The sequence below is a fragment of the Notamacropus eugenii genome, chromosome 2 (genome assembly GCF_028372415.1).
Source record: "Notamacropus eugenii isolate mMacEug1 chromosome 2, mMacEug1.pri_v2, whole genome shotgun sequence".
Taxonomy (NCBI): domain Eukaryota; kingdom Metazoa; phylum Chordata; class Mammalia; order Diprotodontia; family Macropodidae; genus Notamacropus; species Notamacropus eugenii.
In genome coordinates this window covers 92,586,991-92,608,451 of record NC_092873.1, presented here as the reverse complement: position 1 = coordinate 92,608,451, position 21,461 = coordinate 92,586,991, and the positions used below count along the sequence as shown (strand labels likewise).

The 21,461-nt window shown below is 37.0% G+C and overlaps 1 protein-coding gene and 1 non-coding gene across 14 annotated transcripts in view; both read left to right on the top strand.

The window, feature by feature from the left end:
- The window catches only part of FKBP5 (FKBP prolyl isomerase 5), a 162,996-nt gene that overhangs the window by 129,647 nt on the left and 11,888 nt on the right, over positions 1–21,461 (top strand). For all 13 annotated transcript variants that reach the window (XM_072641864.1, XM_072641868.1, XM_072641869.1 and 10 more), the window contains 3 exons: positions 10,324–10,480; positions 12,055–12,145; positions 15,491–15,574. In XM_072641864.1, coding sequence (XP_072497965.1) covers positions 10,324–10,480; positions 12,055–12,145; positions 15,491–15,574 — 332 coding nt within the window. The remainder of the gene's footprint in view (positions 1–10,323; positions 10,481–12,054; positions 12,146–15,490; positions 15,575–21,461) is intronic.
- Positions 7,107–7,232, top strand: LOC140530678 (U6atac minor spliceosomal RNA). Its single transcript, XR_011976106.1, has one exon. It is a non-coding gene; the product is annotated as a U6atac minor spliceosomal RNA (small nuclear RNA).

Genomic DNA, 21,461 nt, shown 5'->3' with positions numbered 1-21,461 from the left:
GTGTCCATTTTTGGAGCCTTCAGCCTAAAGACCCTAGGGAACTGGAGCAGATGATTTGGATTTGAGCCCTGAGTAGCTCTCCTGGGTTGAAGAAGAGTGCTGGCATGGTGGAGCTTTAGGTGGTTGTGGAGAGGGAATTGTACTCACACATCCTGGGCAGAACAGAGTGCTTGAGGCTGCTCACAGACAAGAGTGCAGGCCAGGAGTGGAGTAAACTCCTCTGCCTTGATTGTGCCACCTTGGAGGAACTGAGAACTTGCAGGTCCCCAGAGTATACCCTGCTCTTGAAAAAGGACTCAAAAGTCAAGTAATAGGCTGGGGAAATGTCCAAAAAAGGAAAAAAATTAGACTATAGAAGGCCACTTTCTTGGTGAACAGGTATTTTCTTCCATCCTTTCGGATGAGGAAGAACAATGCAAACCATCAGAGGAAGACTTAAAAGTCAAGGCTTCTGCATCCAAAACCTCCAAAATAAATATGCAGTGGTGTTAGGCCATGAAGAGCTCAAAAAGGATTTTGAAAATCAAGTAAGAGAGGTGGAGGAAAAATTGGGAAGAGAAATGAGAGTGATGCAAGTCATAAAAAGCAAGTCAACAGCTTGCTAAAGGAGGCTCAAAAAAATGCTGAAGAAAATAACACCTTTAAAAATAAGCTAACTCAGTTGGCAAAAGAGGTCCAAAAAGCCAGAGAGGAGAAAAATGCTTTAAAGAATTAGCCAAATGGAAAAGGAGGTTCAAAAGCTCACTGAAGAAAATAGTTATTTAAAAATTAGAATGGAGCAGATGGAAGCTAATGACTTTATGAGAAACCAAGAAATTATAGAACAAAACCAAAAGAATGGAAAAATAGAAGATAATTTGAAATATCTTATTGGAAAATATATCCAGGAGAGACAATTTAAAAATTATGGGACTACCTGAAAGCCATGATCAAAAAAAGAGCCTAGATATCATCTTTCATGAAATTATTAAGGAAAACTGCCCTGATATTCTAGAACCAGAGGATAAAATAAATATTGAAAGAATCTACCAATCACTTCCTGAAAGAGATCCCAAAAGAGAAACTCCTAGGAATATTGTAGCCAAATTCCAGAGTTCCCAGGTCAAGGAGGAAGTATTTCAAGCAGCTGGAAAGAAACAATTGGAATATTGTGGAAATACAATCAGGATAACACAAGATCTAGCAGCTTCCACATTAAGGGATCCAATGGCTTAGAATATGATGTTCCAGAAGTCAAAGGAACTAGGATTAAAACCAAGAATCACTTGCCCAGCAAAACTGAGTATCATACTTCAGGTGAAAAAATGGTTACTCAATGAAATAGAGGACTTTCAAGCATTCTTGATGAAAAGACCAGAGCTGAATAGAAAATTTGACTTTCAAACACAAGAATCAAGAGAAGCATCAAAGGTAAACAGGAAAGAGAAATCATAAGGGACTTATTAAAGTTGAACTGCTTACATTCCTACGTGGAAAGATAATATTTTTAACTCTTGAAACTTTTCTCAGTATTGGGGAATTGGAGGGATTATACACACACACACACACACACACACACACACACACTTTGACAGAGAGCACAGGGTGAATTGAATAAGAAGGGATGATATCTAAAAAAATAAAATCAAGGGGTAAGAGAGGAATATATTGGAAGGAGAAAGGGAGAAATGGAATGGGGCAAGTTATCTCTCATGAAAGAGGCAAGAAAAAGCTTTTTCAATGGAGGGGAAAAGGGGGGAGGTGAGAGGGGAAAAAGGTGAAGCTTACTCTCATATTTGGCTTAAGGAGGGAATAACATGCACACTCAATTTGGTGTGAAAATCTATCTTACACTACAGGAAAGTAGGGGATAAGGGGATAAGTGGGGTAGGGGAGGATGATGGAAGGGAGGGCAAATGGAAGGAGGGAGTAATTAGAAGCAAACACTTTAGGGGAAGTACAAGGTCAAAAGAGAGAATAGAATAAATGGGGGCAGGATAGGGTGGAGGGAAATATAGCTAGTCTTATACAACATGACTATTATGGAAGTCTTTTGCAAAACTACACATATATAGCCTATATTGAATTGCTTGCCTTCTCAATGGGGATGTTTGGGGAGGGAGGAAGGGAGAGAAGTTGGAATTCAAAATTTCAGGAATGAAGGTTGAGAATTGTTTTTGCATACAACTGGGAAATAAGAAATACAGGTAATGGGGTATAAAAATCTATCTTTACCTACAAGAAAAGAGAGATGAGGATAAGTGAAGAAAGGGGTGTAATAGAAGGGAGAACAGATTGGGGGAAGGGGTAATGAGAATGCATGGTGTTTTGGGGTGGGGGGAGGAGAGAGATGGGGAGAAAATTTGGAACTCATAATTTTTTGGAAATAAATGTTGAAAACTAAAAATAAATAAAAAAAGATTCAGTATTTCCTACTTCACAATAATACTACATTATATCAAGAGTGACATGGATAGATATTGTCATGGAAGCATTGAACATGAGCTTGGACAGTCTTCAGGAGATAGTGGAGGATAGGAGGTCCCCAGACTTGCTATGGTCCAAGGGTTCTTGAAGAGTGAGACATGACTAAACAATAACAATATTGTTATACCACGATTTGCTCAGCTATTCAATGGGTACCAGTGCTTTTCTCTTTTATGGTTTCTTTTATTCCTTGCACATAAATGTTTGGTGACTGACTGCTAGCTAACTAGCATTAAGAGGGCTGCATTGAGTATTTTTGTTAGTCTGCTATGACACAGCATTATGCATTCCTAAAAATCACCATACCATGATATGCAATAAAAACCTCAGTGCTGATGGAAAAAAATGAGGCTAGGAACACAACACTCAAATACTTCATCATTTTAAAAAGATAGGAACTTTATAAAAATGGTAGCAGTTTTATACCTGTTAAATGACTAAGAAAACTACAGTAAATAGTGACTGTGTCTATGGCCTTGCAGTGTTATTCCATCTGGCCTAAGTTTCTGCAGGACTAGATTCACAAAGGTGACCACTGTTAGAAAATTACACATTTTCCAGACAAATATTATAGCAGAATTGACTATATATTAGACTTCTGTTAATGTCTTTGACTTCGTTGGGCTATATGCCTAGTATAGATATTTTTAAATTCATTGTCCTATATAGACATTTCAATTTAAATATTATAACCTTAAAAGAGTAATTCAGGTCCATGTCAGAAATGCCAGATCTTTCTTTTTGATGTCTATTTATATAAGCTTTTATCAGTTTTTTACTTTTTTATTTTAAGAAGCTATGAACACTAGATTAAGTTCTGATAATTAATTGAGAGAAATTAATCACAAAGGGATTTTTTTTTAATTTTTCTAAGTTCTGCTGGTAGCAATGACTTCATTAGTGTCTGACTTAAAAGTAGCTTAATTTTGTTTATTTCAGAGAATTTTGCTAATCATCCACCAATAAGCATTTATTAAGGACCTGCTGTGTGTTAGACCTGCTAAGTGCTAAGGACACAAAGAAAGGGAAAAGAAAGTTCCCACGCTCAAGGGGTTTGTTTTAATGCAAGAGACAGCTTGCAAACAACTGTGTAGAAACAAGATACAAACAGAATAAATTGGAAATAATCAATAAAGGGAAGGCATTAGAATTAAGGAGGTTCAAGAAGAACTTCTTGTAGAAAGTGGAATTTGCACTGAGAGTTTGCACTGAGACCCCCACCTTAATAAACTTGAGAAATGGAAACCAGGAGATAGAGATGAGAGGGAGCATTGCAGGCATTGTAGACAGACGGAAGTGTTGGGGCTGTGAGACAGAGGGTCTTGTTTGAAGAACAGCAAGCAGATTGGTGTCCCTGTATCACAGAGTGTGGTGGAGAGGTAGCGGGGGTGGCTGCAGGGCAAAACCATCAACGGCTTTGGAGGCCAAAGAGAGGGTCTGATATTTGACCCTAAAGGTGATAGGGAGCCACTGGAGTTTATTGAGGGGCAAGATGGCATGGGCAGACATGTGCTTTAGGAAAAATCTCTTTTGGCAGCCAAGGGGAGGATAAAATAGAATGGGGAAAGACTTGTGACAGGGAGATAAACCAATTTGCAACAGTACAGGTGTGAAGTGATAAGGGCCTAATGAGGGTAGTGATGGTGTCAGGGGAGAGAAGAGATCATATTTGGGAGATGTTATAAAGATAAAAATCAGCAGATCTTGGCAACAGATTGAATATGAGGAGTGAGAGAGAGTGAGGGGTCAAGGATGACACCTAGCTGCAAGCCTTGGTAACTGAGAAAATGGGGATGCCCTCAACAGTAATAGGGAAGTTAGAAAGAGAGGAAAGTTTGGGGCAAAAGATAATGAGTTCCATTTTGGACATGTTGAGGTTAAGATGTCTATGGAAAATCCGGCTTTAGATGTTGGAGATGGAAGACTGGAGGTCTGTGGAGAGGCTGGATAAGTAGATTTGAGTATCATCAGTACAAAGATAATAATTGAATCCACTGGAGTTAATGAGATCACCAAGTGAAAAAGTATAAAGGGAGAAGAGAAGAGAGCCTAGGACAGATCCTATGGGATTTCACCCAAGGTTAATGGGCATGACCTGTATGAAGATCCATCAAAGAAGACTGAGAAGGAGTGGTCCTATTGGTAGGAGGTGAACCAGGAAGGAGTAGCCCCATGAAAACCTAGAAAGTAGTGAGTGTCAAGAAGATGACGGACAGTATCAAAGAGATTTTTTGTAGAAAAAAAACTTTGAATAGAGTAGTTGAAGGAGTGAATCACTTTAGAGTACAGCATTAGGGGGTTTGGTTTTTTGCATCAACAATACTGGCAAAAAGGCAGAGCATATAAAATTCAGGGTCCAGAGGTAACAAGAATTATGGTTCCCCCTGAAAAAGTCTCAGGATAGGAACCTTGGAAGCCTTAGGAGGAGAAGCTGCATTCAGTGACCAGCAGCCAGTGCAGTGCCAGCTAGCATGGTGCTACAGGCCTCAAACCAAGACACTCCTGATCCCAGGGATTCTGAGGTCCCTAGCAGTCTGTCCTGAGATTCCAGAACAAGAGCCCTGAAGATAGTGTTCCCACCCTCAAAATTCATGGAAGGCTAACTCTAAGAGGCAGAGGAAAGTACCAGAAACCAGGGTACAACTAAACAAGGCTGACCACTGCACCCAAAAGCCCAGCAGGGTTTGGAGCCTGACCCTGACACAAAACCCCAGTTCAGGAGAGATGAGGAAGTTAAAGAAAACGTTGACCATTATCAAAATTATTACAACTCTAGGGATCACCCAAAAGAAAGACTGAATAACTCTAAAACACATGTAAGCAGAAACTCAAAGGAAAAAAAAATAAATTTTCCACCAGGACTACATGAAAGAAGAAATGAAGGAAGAGATAAAGACTTGGAAGGAGAATAGTTAACTTAGAAGAGACAGTGGTAAACCTAAGAAATGAACTCTGTAAAAACTAGAATAAACCAAACAGAAATCACTGACTATAGGAGACAGAAAAAAACATTAAACCACAATCAAGATTGAAAAAATAAAAGAAAATGTGAGATATTTAATATCAAAATGAACTGACCTGGAAAACAGGTTGAGGGATAATTTAAGAATAACTGAACTCTCTGAAAATCATTTTTAAAAAGATCTGGGCAGGATATTTTTATCACAAATAAAAACTGCCCAGGTCTATTAAAACCAGAGGACAAAATAAAGATAGAAAGAATCTACTGATTATCTCTTGAAAGGGATGCCAGATATGTTGTAGCCCAAAATCAATAGCTCCCAGATCAAAGAAAAATTATTGCAAATATCCAGAAAGAAGCAGTTCAGTACCAAGGAACTTTACTAAGGATGACTACACGACCTACAGCTACTACTAGAAATTAAAGGAGAAAAAGGCAGACAAGACAATCTTACCACCAAGAAATGACTTCCACTGCAAAGCTAAGTATAGTCTTATAGGATTAAAAAATACACTTTTAAATAGGATAGAGGACTTTTAAGCATTCTTAATGAAAAGACTAGAGTTGAGTAAGAATTTTGAAATGCAAAGCCAAAAAAAACCTAAAAACATAAATTTATTTGAGCAATTGGAAGGAGCTAAATGATGATATAATGACAACATTCTAATGGGGGAGAAGAAACAGTATCCCTTCAGAATCTTAACATCTTCAAAGACTGTTGGGGGAGCTAAATAAGAAAAACAGAGGTCTTAAGAGTAGGTTGGTTTTATTCAAGGGACTGAAGAAGAAAAAGAAAAAGAGGGTAGGAGGAGAAGAGAAGTACGCTGGAGTAAAGAGGAAGAAAAGGGGTTGGAATTTGCTGTTTTCTCACATAAGAAGCAGGATAAGGAGTACGCACATGGAGGAAAGGCTGGGGGAAGTGGACTTGGGATTAACCTTAACTGTTAAATGAAGTGGTCAAAGAAGGGTTAAACACAGAGATACACGCAAAATCTGGTGTAGGAATACATCAAAATCAAAAGAGAAACAAATGGGCATAGAAGAAAGGGGGGTTAAAAGGGAAGATAAAACGAGGAGACAAATAGTCACTGAAACAAAATTCCTGATCCTGAAACAGGGATTTGTAAAGACCCAGAATCTAAGAGGGTAGCCTTATATTGTTCCTTAGACAACTGGGGAGTAGTTAAACAAATTGTGGTATATTAATGTAATGGAATATTATTGCACCATAAGTAATGACAAAAAAAGGACTGATTTCAGAGAATCTTGGGTTGTATGAATTAACAGAGTCAAGGAAGCAAAACCAGGAAAACAATTCATACAAGGACAGCAACAATGTAAAGAAAAAACAGCTTTGAATGACTTAAGAACTCTTAAGTGATGACCATAAAGGCCCACTCAACTCCAGAATGGGCACAAGGTGCAGAGACACACACTTTTGGATTTGCTCAAATACCTAGTGTTGTATGGACAGCTATACTTATTTGTTTAAAAGCATCTTTTTCTTTTATTCTGTTTTTAATTGGAAGGGAGGAGGTCAAGAGAAGCTACATGTTAGAAATAGTAATACAAAAGAAATTATTTCATCAAAAATCCATTTTTTGTGTTCTGTGTGTATGAAAATGCTTTTTTGTTGGTGTTTTAAGTTTAGAAATAATTTTTTAAAAAATAAAATAAACTTTTGTGTAAAAGGAGAGAAGGGTAGCACTCCCCTTGATAAGGATAGAAGAGGTCCTATTGACCTTTACAACACATACCGTCAAGGTATTGCCACCTACTCTGTGGCATCTAACCATGTTTTTAGATCCAAATGGGTACATTATCTAGGTATAAAGGCTGATACTATAACCAAATTAGGGGAGCAAGGATTAATGTATTTGTCAGATTTATGGAGAATGGAGAAATTTATGACCCAACAAGAGATAGAGAACATTATGAAATGCAAAATGGATAATTTTGATTACATGAAATTAAAAAGTTTTTGCACAAACAACAAAGCCAATGCAACCAAGGTTAGGAGGTAAGCAGAAAACTGGGAAAGAATATTTATGTGCATACTCTTTGACCCAGCAATATCACTTCTAGAACTGTATCCCAAAGAGAGCATAAAAATGGGAAAAGTTCTCACATATATAAAAATACTTACAGTAGCTCTTTTTGTGGTGGCCAAGAACTGGAAATCGAGGGAATGCCCATCTATTGGGGAATGGTTGAACAAACTGTGGTATATGAATGTAATGGAATACTATTGTGCTATAAGAAATGATGAACAAGAGGACTTCAGAAAAGTCTAGAAAGACTTATATAAACTGATGCTGAGTGAAATGAGCAGAGCCAGGAGATCATTGTACACAGTAACAGCTATAGTATGCGAGAATCATTTCTGATAGACTTAGCCCTTCACAGCAATGCAAGGACCTAAAACATTCCCCAAATGCCATCCACATCCAGAGAAAGAACTATGGAATCACAGAATGAAGCAGAATATTTTCCCCTCTGTTATATTTTGTTTTGGTTTGGTTTTTCTCATGGTTTCTCCCATTCATTTTAATTATTCTATGCAACATGACTAAGGTGAAAATGTTTTTAATAAGAATGTATGTGTAGAACTCACATAAGATTGCAAGCCATCTTGAGGAGAGAGGGGAGAGGGAGGGGGAGAAAATTTAAGACTTGAGGAAGTGATTGTTGAAGCCTTAAAACAAATAAATGAAATAAAAAATAGTAGGCCTTAAAAAAATAAATAAACTCTAGGAGGAATTTGTCATTCTGTTAGCAGAGGGAACTCCCTTCACCTACAATCTTATGACTTAGCAAACAAGTCCCAGAGCATATAAGGCATGAAGCATAAAGGCACAAGGAGGCTGTGACTTGCCCAGGTTCACACAGCTAATAAGTGTCAGAGATGGGATTTGAATCCTGCTTTTCCAGACTCCAAACCCAGCACATGGATTCTGATCAAACTGTATTTTTCTAAAGTATGTTATCTAATTTCAGCCTTTTCCATATGAATTTTTGAATTATTTAGGTTTTACTTTTGAATTACTTTGGTTTTTTTAAATTTACTAAATTTAGACCATTTTGAAGGTGACAAGTAAATGGCATTGTCCATTTTTTAAAGTGTTGAGTATGGTACATGATGTTTGCTTATGTGCCAATCATTCACACGTACATACACACACACACACACACACACACACAAGCACACCAGTTTCCTCACCCTCTTGAAAGCCAGCCCAGTTATTGTTTCACTCCAGCTAAACCATCTTAGTTAAGTGTTTTGATCAGAGGAGCCCTAAGAGGTCCAGTTTAATTCCATTTTTGGATTAATCCTATAAGAAATGGTTGGGCCATTAACCTATGAAATCAGGTTCACTCCACTCCTATACCAGGGATGAAAAAATTGTGGGTGTTTAGCAGAGACATTTCAGTGTTTCTAAGCACACATTTCTTTTTCTTTTCTTTCTTTCTTTCTTTTTTTTTTGTTACTGTACTGGGTACATTGTTGTGTTTCTGACAGCTTTTCTTCAAATCCCCAGGGCTAGAATGAAGGTTACTCAATTAACCTCAAACACTGGATTTAAATCTGTTTCCTCATCTTTCTTGGGAATTAGATGGCTAGATCATGAAATCAAAGAAGTTTAGAGCTGAGTAGAACATGTTATCATGAGTGAGGTATGTTAGAATTAGAGTAGTATTTGAGTTTTTTTACAATAATGAAAAATTAGAATTTAGCTCAGAGGACAATAGCATAGAACTAGGTGGTTTTTCAAGGTCGAAAATACCAAATATTGACCTTATATAGATCTAGTCTTAGATGCCCTATAGGGAAGAGTTAATCAGGGTATTGTAATTTGGAAGCAGATTTTTTTTTCTAAGACAGATACTGTTTAAGAAAAAAAATATTTATACCCAGCTAAATGAATTTTAAAAAATTGCTAGGTACTTACTATATTCCAGACGTTTTGATAAATACTGGAGAAATACCAACAAGCAAGAGAGTCCCAGTCTTCAAGAAGCTTACATTATAATAGGAGAAAGACAACACATAAAGGGGAATGTTTTGGATGGAGGAAGAATTCAAAATAGTGATTAGAGTAACCTGTTGCTAGGAATGGTAATGTTAATTTGATTATTGCTTTCAAAGCTAGAGTTGAAAACAGGAAGGAAAGGTTCTTAATGACATGGTCTAGAGATGGTCAAGAAGTAGTTTTAAGGGCTAGGACTAGGTGAAATCATAACCAATCAGAACCCAGAGTCACAGAGGTGGGCTCTTTATTCCAGGCATTTTTATAGCTATTATTTCAGTAAGACAGTATTAGTAACTATCTTTTCCCAGTGAAGACACAGAGATTGAATGAGTTGTCCACAGTCACAAAATGAGTTGATTTTTAGCCCATTTTTAGTTTGCTTTTTTACTTTTCCAATTTAATTATCAATTCATAAAACACTGAATTTGAGACAGGAAGAACAGTGGTTAACAGTCACAATTTTAGAATTGGAGAAACTGAAATTTGCAAAGATGTCTTAAATATTTATCTTAATAACCAGAGGAGAAGCCAGTGAGTAGGCATATGCCTTTAAACCAGGGAAGCTAGGGGTTGGTGGATCTCTTGAGCTTGGTAGTTCTGAGCTGCAGTGGGCTAACCCACTCAGATACTGCACTAAATCTCCCATCTGTATGATAAGATCCATGTGTTGGAAATAGGGCAAATCAAAGCCCTGTGCTGATCAGTAGTGAGATCAGATTTGTTGGCAGCCCTGCACTTCCAGCCTGGACAAAATAGGGAACATCGATCTTTTAAAAAAAGAAAGAGAACATACTGAGGAAGAAAATGTGCTGCTTTTTGGTCACTTTCTTGTAGTTCTTTAATGACCTGTCTCTTTTCTTTCAGTCCACCTGGAAGGCTCTTGTGGTAACAGGACGTTTGATTGCAGAGATGTAGTATTTGTTGTCGGAGAAGGGGAAGACCATGACATTCCCATAGGAATTGACAAGGCCCTAGAAAAAATGCAAAGAGAAGAACATTGTGTTTTGTATCTTGGACCACGGTAAGTAACATGCCTGACCAGCATGTACAATAAGATCATATGAGCTCATTTAATTAGATTAACATTGGGATATGTACTGGAAAAGAGTATTGAACTTGGATTTGAATCCTACCTCTGATAGTTCCAGGCTGTGTGAATGGGCAAATCATTTAAGCTTTCTATGCTTCAATTTCCTCATCTGTGAAGTGAGGATAGTAAGACCTGTGGTTCACCTCTATAAAGGCTATTGTGAGGATCAAGTGAGACGGCATACATAAAACACTTTGGAAGTCTCATAATACTTTATAAATATAAACTACTACTAATAATAATTTTCTGGTTGTTTGCTTGTTTTCATAGGCAGAACTAACAGAATAGGGCATCTTTTTCCTTTCTTCCATGCAGCCATTAGTAGAAGGACCTGGAATAGGCTGCTGTTGACTCTATGCATCTAGCATCCATCATTTTCTTCCTCCTTTCTCTAAATATAGTACAGTGGTGGTGGGATAAGGGGCCCATAGTTGATTTACTACCCACTTGAACATGTGCCACCCCCGTTCTAATATTGGGCCTCTGTAAGAAAGTATGTACTTCCTGGATCTAAAGGCAGCAACCAGGAGATGACTCATTTTTGCCTACATTTTTCCCATCACGAGTTGATCCATTAGCACTTCTAAGCTTAAAACTATTGGAGACCTACAGAGTCTCTTAGGAAAACATTTTTTGTATCTTATTACCCTTTGTCGTTTTAGTAACAGCAATCATAGATACCACTAGACTAGCTTGAGAAATTTTTCCCAGTTTATATGGTAATCTCCTCTAAGTAAGGAGACTATTAACCTTACAGTGACATTACTATAGAACTACATAATGAGATATATTGTGAAGAGGATCTGGAGTTGAGTGCCAATAACAGGATTAGGCAGTTTTATGTAAGTATAGGAAATATGCTTTGTAGGAAGGTTTGTTTTTATCATTGTAGGGAAGTGTCTGTTGTGTTAAAATGTGTCAGTTCAAAGAAATAAAGATAGAAATCTCTGTGATTCCCATTAAAAAAACTTGAAGAAATACAAGGACATATTTCCCTTTCTGAAATATGAGCCATGTTTTCATTGATCTAGTTGGAAGTGACACTTTGAAAGCTACACTTTCTTGTAAATGACTTAAAAAATATCTCTGCCAAATACCAGTCCAGCTCTAACAATGCTTCTGTTTTGCTCTTGCATCCCATTTGATAACACTCATAAGTCTTATCCCACAAGAAGAGCTATTCTTTGTTAAAGAAAAGGTAAATGCCACTGTAATTAAAAGAATATAACAGCATTTTAAATCATATTGCATAAGCTCTCCCACATAGTAAAGGTAGTGCATTCCTTCTGGATGTGAAGATGAAATAACAGTAACTCATCCAGTTTCTAAAAACTGCAAAGGGAATAGTGGTGCCATGTTTCCTAGTCAACATCTGATTTGTCTCTGATGTATGTAGCTTGCAAATGAATGATAACTCTTTACTAGGGTGATGCTTTAGATGGCTGAATAAGGTACCCAAAATACACTGATTCCTTCAAAGTCCTAGTTTCTGTTCTCCATTTCAGATATGGTTTTGGAGAGGCTGGGAAACCTGAATTTGGCATTGAGCCTAATGCTGAACTTGTATATGAAGTTGTTCTTAAGAGCTTTGAAAAGGTGAGAAGATAAAAGACTTCAAAAGTGATAGAATTCCTTTCCTCTACTTCTCCCAAGCAGTAGTTTACGTCAGTAGGTGGATATCTGCGTTTGTATGCATTATGTTTGTTACTTTGAAGTTTGTGGTTTGGCTTTTGCACATCAATAAACAGTGCAACCTAGCTAATATATCAACTGAAGCTCTCACTGCTCTTGTTTTGTTGGTATGTGTCAGCCTATTTCACTGTTTTTGGGTGAAATCCAAGACTTGTTCCTTTATTTGTTCCTAGACTTGCTCTTTTTGTACTTTTTTCTGGGTTGAGGACAAAAAGGTTCATGCTCTGCCAAGCACTTTCATAGAGAGGGCACTTTTTCAGTTCTGAACAGATTGTACCCTTTGCAGGAATCTTGAGATGAGGCCTGCAATAAAGAGCTCCATGCTGTCAGCTAACATACAAGGCAGTATAGTTTACCATGTTCTGTGCCAACAGAGACTGATAAGCCTTCTCACTATGGAGACTTTTCATTTCATCTGCTCAAATGGGGAAGAAAATAGAGGATTTTTTATCACTTCCCATGGACCCCAAAAGTTTTATACTTACTCAGACCTAGTTTTCTTGCTACCTTGGGATTCCCAAAAAGCAGTATAATTAGACAGATATACTAGAGAGGATATCAGAAGTGGTTTTGTCTCACTCTCTAATGATCAGTGAAATCAGATCTTTTCTTGACTTTCTTAAGGAAAATAATCTGGTAGTCTTTTCTCATTCTCCACCCTTCTAGTCCTCTCTGCAGCATTTTATACTATTTACCACACTTCACCATCCATATCCCCCACTGGTAAACCAATGACCATTTTAATGCCATATTCTCATACTTTCAGCCTCCTTAATCAATTACTTTACTCAAAGATCCCAAAGAATAGATCTGAAAGGGGAGGTAGCAGATAACAATCTTGAAATTCCTGAAAATGAGGGAAAATCTATAATAATCTTTCTTGGGGTCTTTCTTAAACAAAAAGGGAAAGCTGGGAAACCATCTTTGAAATTGACACATAATTGCAATATTGGAGAATCTCTAGAGTATCACTGATATCTCACTCCCACTTCTGGCCCATTGTAAAGAGAACATCCTTTAATAAATCTCCCTTGGACATAAGTCTTTTGCATTTTTCTGTCTCTAGTGTAGACACTTGGATTGTCGCAAAAGCATTCATTTGGAGAGGCATTTATTGTCAATGAAGGAATTAAAATGGATGGGAGAAATTGATCAAGAATACTCATTTTTAAACTCTTTGAACTCAAGGAACTCTAATTTCGGTTGCTGTAGTGAGAGGCCCTAATTTATCCTGTCCCCATCTATATGACACCCTTTAAGTCTGGGTGTGCTGTGTACTCCAAATCTCTCTTTATAACTTTTCTTGTCTCTTTACACTCAGCTTCTGGCCTTATCCACGCACATGACAGCTGGTGGCCCAGTGGATAGAGTGTTGCATATTGAGTCAGGAAGTCCTGAGTTCAAATTTGACCTCAGATACTTTCAAGCTGTGTGATCCTGGACAAGCCACTTTAACCTGTCTGCCTCAATTATAAAATGGACATAATATCACCTAACTCCCAGGGTTGTTAAGAGGTTAAAATAAGATCATATTTGTAAAACTCTTAAGCTGGCACATAGATATTTAATAAATACCTATTTCCTTTCCATAGGTTTACTTATCATCACTATGTTGATAACTCCCAGATCTATACAGGATACCCCAAAAGTCTTAGTGCAATTACAAACTTTAGGAACTTCAGAAGTATAAATGTTACAAATTTGTAAAAAAAATCTGAAAAGTTAATTTTTAAATTTTCATATATTTACAAAATATTAACATGTTTTTTATTAAAATCCAGCTGTTTTTTGTTATTGCTATACATTGCTGTAGTCAGTTTTCAGACTTTCATCAGCTGCTGCTCAGTGACTGAAAGAATTTCGTTTGTAATCATAGCCTTAAGATGATTCAAAGAATATGGTGTTTTGATGCATGCATGATAGTTTTGATGTGTTTATTAAAAAAAAAACTCATGGAGATTGATCATGTGACTGAAGTGGCCAAGCAAGAAGACTTCCTTTACCAATGCACTGGTCCATGTTATCTAGAAACTGTTGTACACATAATTACAGTGTCCCATCTTGTTAAAATTAAAATTTTTAAATTATTATTCAAAATTCACAAGTGTTAAACTAACTAAACTTTCAAATGATATTTTTGTAAGTTTGTAGCATTTTCTTCTGAAATTATTAAAGCTTACAGCTGCACTAAGACTTTTGGGACCAATCCCCCTCCTACGTCACATATTGGATGTCTCAGCTAGACATCACATAAATATCTCAAATTCGACCTCTTCAAAACAGAACTCATTATACTTTCCCCAGAAACCTCCTACTCCTCCAGACTTCCCTAATTCTGTTGAGAGTACCACCATCCTTGCAGTCTCCCTTGACTCTTCATTCTTCCTTGCCCTTTATATCCAGTCAGTCACCAAATCTAGTTAAACAACATTTCTTGCATCAATTTCATTCTTACTATTCACATAGCCACCAGTTTAGTTTAGACACTCATCTCCTCTTGCCTGTACTAGCCTTCTAATTGATAATCCCTGCTTTAATTCTCTCCATTCTCTAATTTATCCTCTACACAGCTGCCAAATGACCATGTTACTCCAACTATTCATTAAACTCAATTGTCTCCCTATTGTTTCCAGAATCAAATGCATTCCCTTTTTTGGCTTTTGAGAGCCTTTACAATCTGGCCCCAAACTACCTTTCCAGACTCATTGTACACCCCTTCTCACACTCTGTGGTCCATCAAAACTGACTCTTTTTTTGCTCTTCAAATGTAGAAGAGTGCTGAACCTCTTTTCCCTTTACTTTTTACTGGCTGTTCCCCGGGCATAGAATGTACTCACATCTACCACGTAGAATTTCTTACTTCCTCCAAGACTCAGTCTAAGACCCACTCTCTATACAAAGCCAGTCCTAATTGCCTCCAAATGCTATTGACTTCCTTCCCTAAGCTTTCTTGTATTAATTTTATATTTATAGTATGTCTGAATAAGCTCCTTGTCTTTGTATCCCTGGCACCCAGCATATAACTGGCTTGTTGGTTCATTGGTTGATTAACCACAGAGAGTTAATTCTCCAAATAATTTTATAAACATTAGTCACATGTAGCATCTCAGCAGTGGCAATCAGATTTAAGCTACATTTTTAAAAATCTGTATTATTATTTAAAAGTTTCTGTTGGCTAAGGGGTGGAAGAGCCTCAGGATTATACTATTATCTATGCTATTTAATTACTATTATAAATGTTGTCCACAGGCCAAAGAATCCTGGGAGATGGACACCAAAGAAAAACTTGAACAGGCTGCTATTGTCAAAGAGAAGGGAACAGTGTACTTCAAGGTGTGTGAATCAAAGTGTTTTCTCTCCAAAGTATCTGTTTTGAGGTAACTGTATTTTTTCTCATATTTACTGGCTTTGATAATTAAATTGAAATGAAAGAACTTTCATCACTTCCCTGCTCCATTATCCTCAATAAGAGGTGATAAATAAGAGTGGAGAAAGAAGACCTGAAGATAATCCAAATGTTTATTTCAGCCACATTTTAAAATAAGCAAATGACAAGAATGTATCTCAAACAGCCAACTTCGCTAGTAGAGATTTACTCTCCCTTCTCCTTTATGCCTTTTTACCATACCATGCAAAGGAGAGAAAAAAACTTCCTAAGTTCAAAGAAGAGAGCAGACAGGAGGTAAATGTGATTTTCTTTTAATATAAATCATCTCTGTTCTTCCTTTCTTTGAGGGCATCAGAAGTTTCTGAGAGATATGGAATGTGTTATTATGTTAAAGTCATTAGTTTGCTTCTGAAATCCCCTTTCTGTTTTCTAGTATATTATTTTACTAAAGGAGATAATAAATCCCGAAGCTACCAAATATTTAGCTCAAATACATATCCCCAAAGAAATTGTTTCTCCTTAGAAGAGGTTGAAAATACCCCTTTTCTCCCCTCATTCAGGAGTTGAGAGTCGCTTTTGATTAGGAAGAGGGCAGGTGTATGGGAATGAGTCTGTCTCTCTCTTTCCCTGCCCCCTCCTTACTGTTTGATCATGACTTGGGATAGATAAACTCATCAAATATACCTCAAAAAATATAATCTGTGTATATGGTGAGAAATTATCTTCCAGCAAAAACCAAGTAATGTTATGGTAATTAATTTCAAGAGATATTAATAAACATTACCTCGTGCCTACTATTGGCAGCTATGCCTAATATAGATCCTATGGGAAATAGGAAAAGCAGACAAGGAGCTTGAAGGGAAGGAGCTTAGCAGTCATGGAACAAATATAATGCAATTTTCTGTGATAATCATGTGCTAAAAGGTATCAAAAGAACAGGCACCAAAGCATCATAAATATATTCATGGGCAGGCTCCATGGTGTGTGCAATACTGAAAATCAGATCTATATTCTGAGACTGATTGTGTGATTTAGGCTGCTCTGTCGGCTTCTGTGTTTTCCTCACCTATGAAATGAAGGTCTTGGATTAGGTGAAGTGGAAGATCTCCTGTAGCTCTGCCATTTGAAGACTCTACAAGCTTTCTTGTCAAGGGAGTGTATATATGTAATAATACATCCTATTTCCTTATCAAGAAATGATATGTTCTTTCAAACCACTTAATTGAGATTAAAAATGATCTGTCTCCTTTAATCTAATCCTTATGTAAATTAGGAAGAACTTTTCCTGTATAATTCCCTAAGAATACTTGTCTCCAGAGTACCATTGTTTATTCTGTTAATCAGGTTCCCTAGAGATACTTTAGTAATTATTCAGTCCTGCTAACTAGTAATTATTTCAATAAATTGGCAGTTTATTGGTAATTCACTTCAGTAAATTAAGCCCTGCTTTGAGATGTACACAGATAAATTAAGATACAGTCTTTGCCTTCATAAAGTTTATAATCTAGTAGGAAAAATACAATATGTACAGAGTTAAATATATTAGAAAATAGAAGCACACAGTACCATGAAAGACTACATGCAGATTTCTAAATGTATAGATATATTCCAGGATACATGTTCTCTTTATAGAGAATGAGTATAGTGTAACGGATCAAATGATGGATTTGAAGTCAGGCATACCTAGGTTTGAATGCCACCTCATTTACTAACTGTGTGACCCTGGGCAAGCTACTGTAAGCTCTATAAGCCTCCGTTTTCTTACCTATAAGTGAGGATAATTTGCTGTGAGGATCAAATGAGTTTAAATGTTTAAAGCCCATTGCAAACCTTAAAGCACTATATGAATGTCATTATTATTATTAGATTTTTAATGTTAAGTCTCAGTCTACCTCCTGCTAGATATTTAATTTGACATGTCGTTTGAGTGCCCTGTGTTGTCCTTTTGGTCTTGGCGGGCAGGTCTAGAAATGATAGTGAAATTAAAAGTAGAGATGAAAAAACTAGTATTTATGTCAAAGCATTTTGTAAATTTGAAAGTATTTACAAATGACACCAATTATTATTATCTTTGTTATGTAATCCCAGCATTCATCTTTAAGGAGCTAAAAGTTTGGTTTATGCCTGGGTGAATAAATTTCATAAAAGAAATACAAATTATTAGTAACCAGCTGAAAAACTATTCACATTCTCATATGGAAAACGCAAATGAAAATAATTATGAGATATCACCCCGTACCCATTAAATTAGCAAAGATTAAAACTGTGGTGGGTCTGTGGAAAGCAGGCACACTGTTACTGCTTGTAGAGCTGTTATTTATGCAGCCTTTTTGCACAATGTTATATGATACAAAGTACAAAACTATGGATACACTTTGATCTTATAATTATATTTATATTACTAGAAGCATGACCTGAAGATATTATGGCTGGGGAGGTGTAAAGGAAAGAAGAAACTGGAAACATCTGACTTTGTCCAGTGATTAGAGAATGACAGAGCAAAATCATACTATTGTCCCATAAGAAATAGAGAACATAAAAAATAAGGGAAGACTTACATAAAACTTTACAGAGTGACAAATTCAGAAGAAGGGCAATATATACACTGGATATAATTATGTAAGAATAACAATAATAGAATCTGGAAAAAATATACAGAAGAGTTTAAAAGGGACTGTGAAAACAAAAAAGATTTTTTTTTATTCTTTTGTTAAATTTAATGTACACTCTCAGTTTTTAACAAGCTATAAATACCAAAAGTTCATGGTTTCTTGCACGATCTTTTTCATTCTTGTTAACATATTCATATGTTTCTATAGATGGTTACTCAGTTTATAATTTTCAAAGCAATGATCTTGGGGAGAAATTGGATTGTGCTTACTATTTGAATATAAGAGTACTTGCCTTTAAAATACTTGTGTATTTATTTACCTTCACAATAAAAAATAAACTTAAGACATAGAGCCATAGAATCCCAGAGTTGGAAAAGATCTCTACGGTCATCTGGGTGGCACAGTGGAGAGAATATTGGACTTGGAGTGAGGAAGATCAGAGTTTACTTACTACCTGTGCATCCCAAGGCAAATTATTGTAATAACTTCAGTTTTCCGTCTATAAAATGAATATAATAACAGCACCTGCCTCACAGAGTTACCATGAGAATCAAATGACATAACATTTTAAAGTGCTTCACAAACCATAAAGCACCAAATAATATTAGCTGATAATATTAATACCCCCATGAATAGGAATCTCTGCCACAGTTGTAACCAGTCATCTTTAAGTGTTTCACTTGAAGACCAAGGATTAGTCAGTCAACAAACATTTATAAAGCGCCTTCCATGTTCCAGGGATTGTGCTAAAACATCAGGGCTACAAAGAAAAAGCAAAAATGGTCCTGCCGTCCAGGAGTTTCCTTTCTAATTCTAAAAACATCATGTACATAAATAAGAACATAAAAGATATATACAGAGTAGGTGGAAGGTAGCCATTGAGGTGAAGGCACCAGCCCCTGGGGAACCAGAAAAGGCTTCCTTAAGTAGACAGAGTTTCAGCTGAATCTTAAAGGAAGCCAGGGACTCTAAAAGGTAAAGGTCCGTGGTTCTTTCTTCTATGTCATCCTGCCTTCAGGGCTAATTTGTATAACTCTTTAATGTGCAGTTTTATAAATAACCAGCACTGTATCTTTCCCGTAATAGGGATTGGGAGTTTTTTTGCATGGTTCTTTTTTCACTTTGCATTGTTTTGCATAGCTGTTTACATATTTGTGATGCATATGTATGTCATAAATTATTTTCACCATCAAGAACAGAGCCACTGCAATTGGACCCTACATCACAGTCTTGGATGTACTTGCAGGGGAAATAGAAATAATACTAAAGAGGAAAAAATAGGGAAAATAGCTTGGTTGGTCTAAGTGTTTCTTCTTAACCTCATATCCATGAATATTTTTAATATTCTGATAGCTGTATTGGAATATAATGTGTATCCTTATAATCCCACATATAATATTTTATGAATTTTAAAACATTATCCTAAGAAGGGGCTTCAGCAGCCTGTCAAAAGGGTCCATGGCATAAAAGTAATAAGAACCCCGGTATAAGAGATCTATGTTAGAAGCAGTAAAAGTGTGAGAGCTGTGAATGATAAAATTCACAAGATATCTGAAGGAGGTGAGAGGGAAAAAAATCTCATACTGAGCAAAAGGCAACCAAAGGAACATAAATAACTACCAACCTCTATGTCTTCTTTCCCATCTATACAGAAATGTTTCTAAGAGTCATCTATATGCTATCTGAGGGCATCCTCGATAAATGGGAAATAAGCTTTCACCGCAGTGTTGTGACATGGACCATATCTGTACCATCTTGCAGTTGCCTGAAAGATGTAGAGAATATAAGATTCCTCTATAGTTACTGTTTGTTGATTATAGAAAAAACATTTGACTCAGTAGAACAAAATCTTACCTTAAAGGCTGTCTTCCAACAAGATGTCTCCTTCCATACATCAGAGTATTTCAAGAGCCTGTGAAAAATATTGCAACAAAAGTGACCCTTTTCAACAGCTTTCTGATTATAAATACCAAAAGAGGCATAAAACAGAGAGTTATGTGCTTACCAAAGGTATTCACTACTGTAATGGAAAAGACCCAGCCAATATTCCTAGTTAGAAAGGAAGATTCTCATTGGGTAGCAAGGTCCTCCAAATGTGCACTGCTTGAACCAACCCCCAGAACATTGCAAGAGCCTCCTAGTAGAGAACCATAATGACTCAAAAGAGTTTGACCTTACTATTTACACAGGAAAAAACAAGCGAAACCGTGCTGAGTGATGAGGATACAAAAGAGGCAAAAACAGTTGCTACTTTCAAGGACTTTACAATGTAATGGGGGAGAGAGCGTGCAAACAAATATGTATACGGCAAGTTATATACAGGATAAACAGAGAATAATTAACAGAGGGAAGCCACTAGAATTAAGAGATACTAGGGAAGGTAGAAGACGGGACTTTAGTTGGGACTTAAAGGAAGCCAGAGGAGTTAGTAATAAGAGCAGAGGGAGGAGAGTGTTCTAGCCATGGGGGAACAGCCAGAGAAAATGTCTGGAATCCAAAGATGGAGTGTCTTACTCATGGAACTGTGAGGAGGCCAGTATCACTAGATCAGAGAGTACATGTCAGGGAGTAAGGTCTGGGAGTAAGGGAGTAAGACTGGAAAGGTAGGAAGGGGCTAGGTTATGAAGGGCTTTGAATGCCTAACAGAATTTTGTATTTGATCATGGAGGTGATAGGTAGCCATTGAAGTTTGTTGTGGGGGTGGAGGGGAAGGGAATGTGACATAATAGGAACTGCACTTTAGGAAAGTCACTTGAGTAGCCGAATGGAAGATGGATTGGAGGGGGGGATATTTGAGTCAGGAAGACCCATCCTTAGGCCTTGACATAATCAAGGTCTGAGGTGATGAGGACCTGCCTCTGAATGATGGCAGTGTCAGAAGAAGAGGAGACTTATATGCGAGATGTGTCAAAGGTGAAATCAGCAGGCCTATGGTAACAGCTTGGCAAAGGAGAGGGTGTGAGAGATAGTGAGAACTCCAGGAGGATACCTGTGTTATAAGCCTGAGGGACCAGGAGGGTGTTATTGCCCTCAACAGTGATAGAGAAGGTAGGAGGCAGTAGGGTTTAGAAAGAAAGATAGTGAGTTCTGTTCTGGACATACTGAGTTTAAGATGTCTATTGGACATCCAATTCAAAATGTCAGTTGAAGATCCCAAACTGGAGGTCAGCGGAAAGCTTGGGGCAGGATAGGTAGACTGGAGAATCATCAACATAGAAAT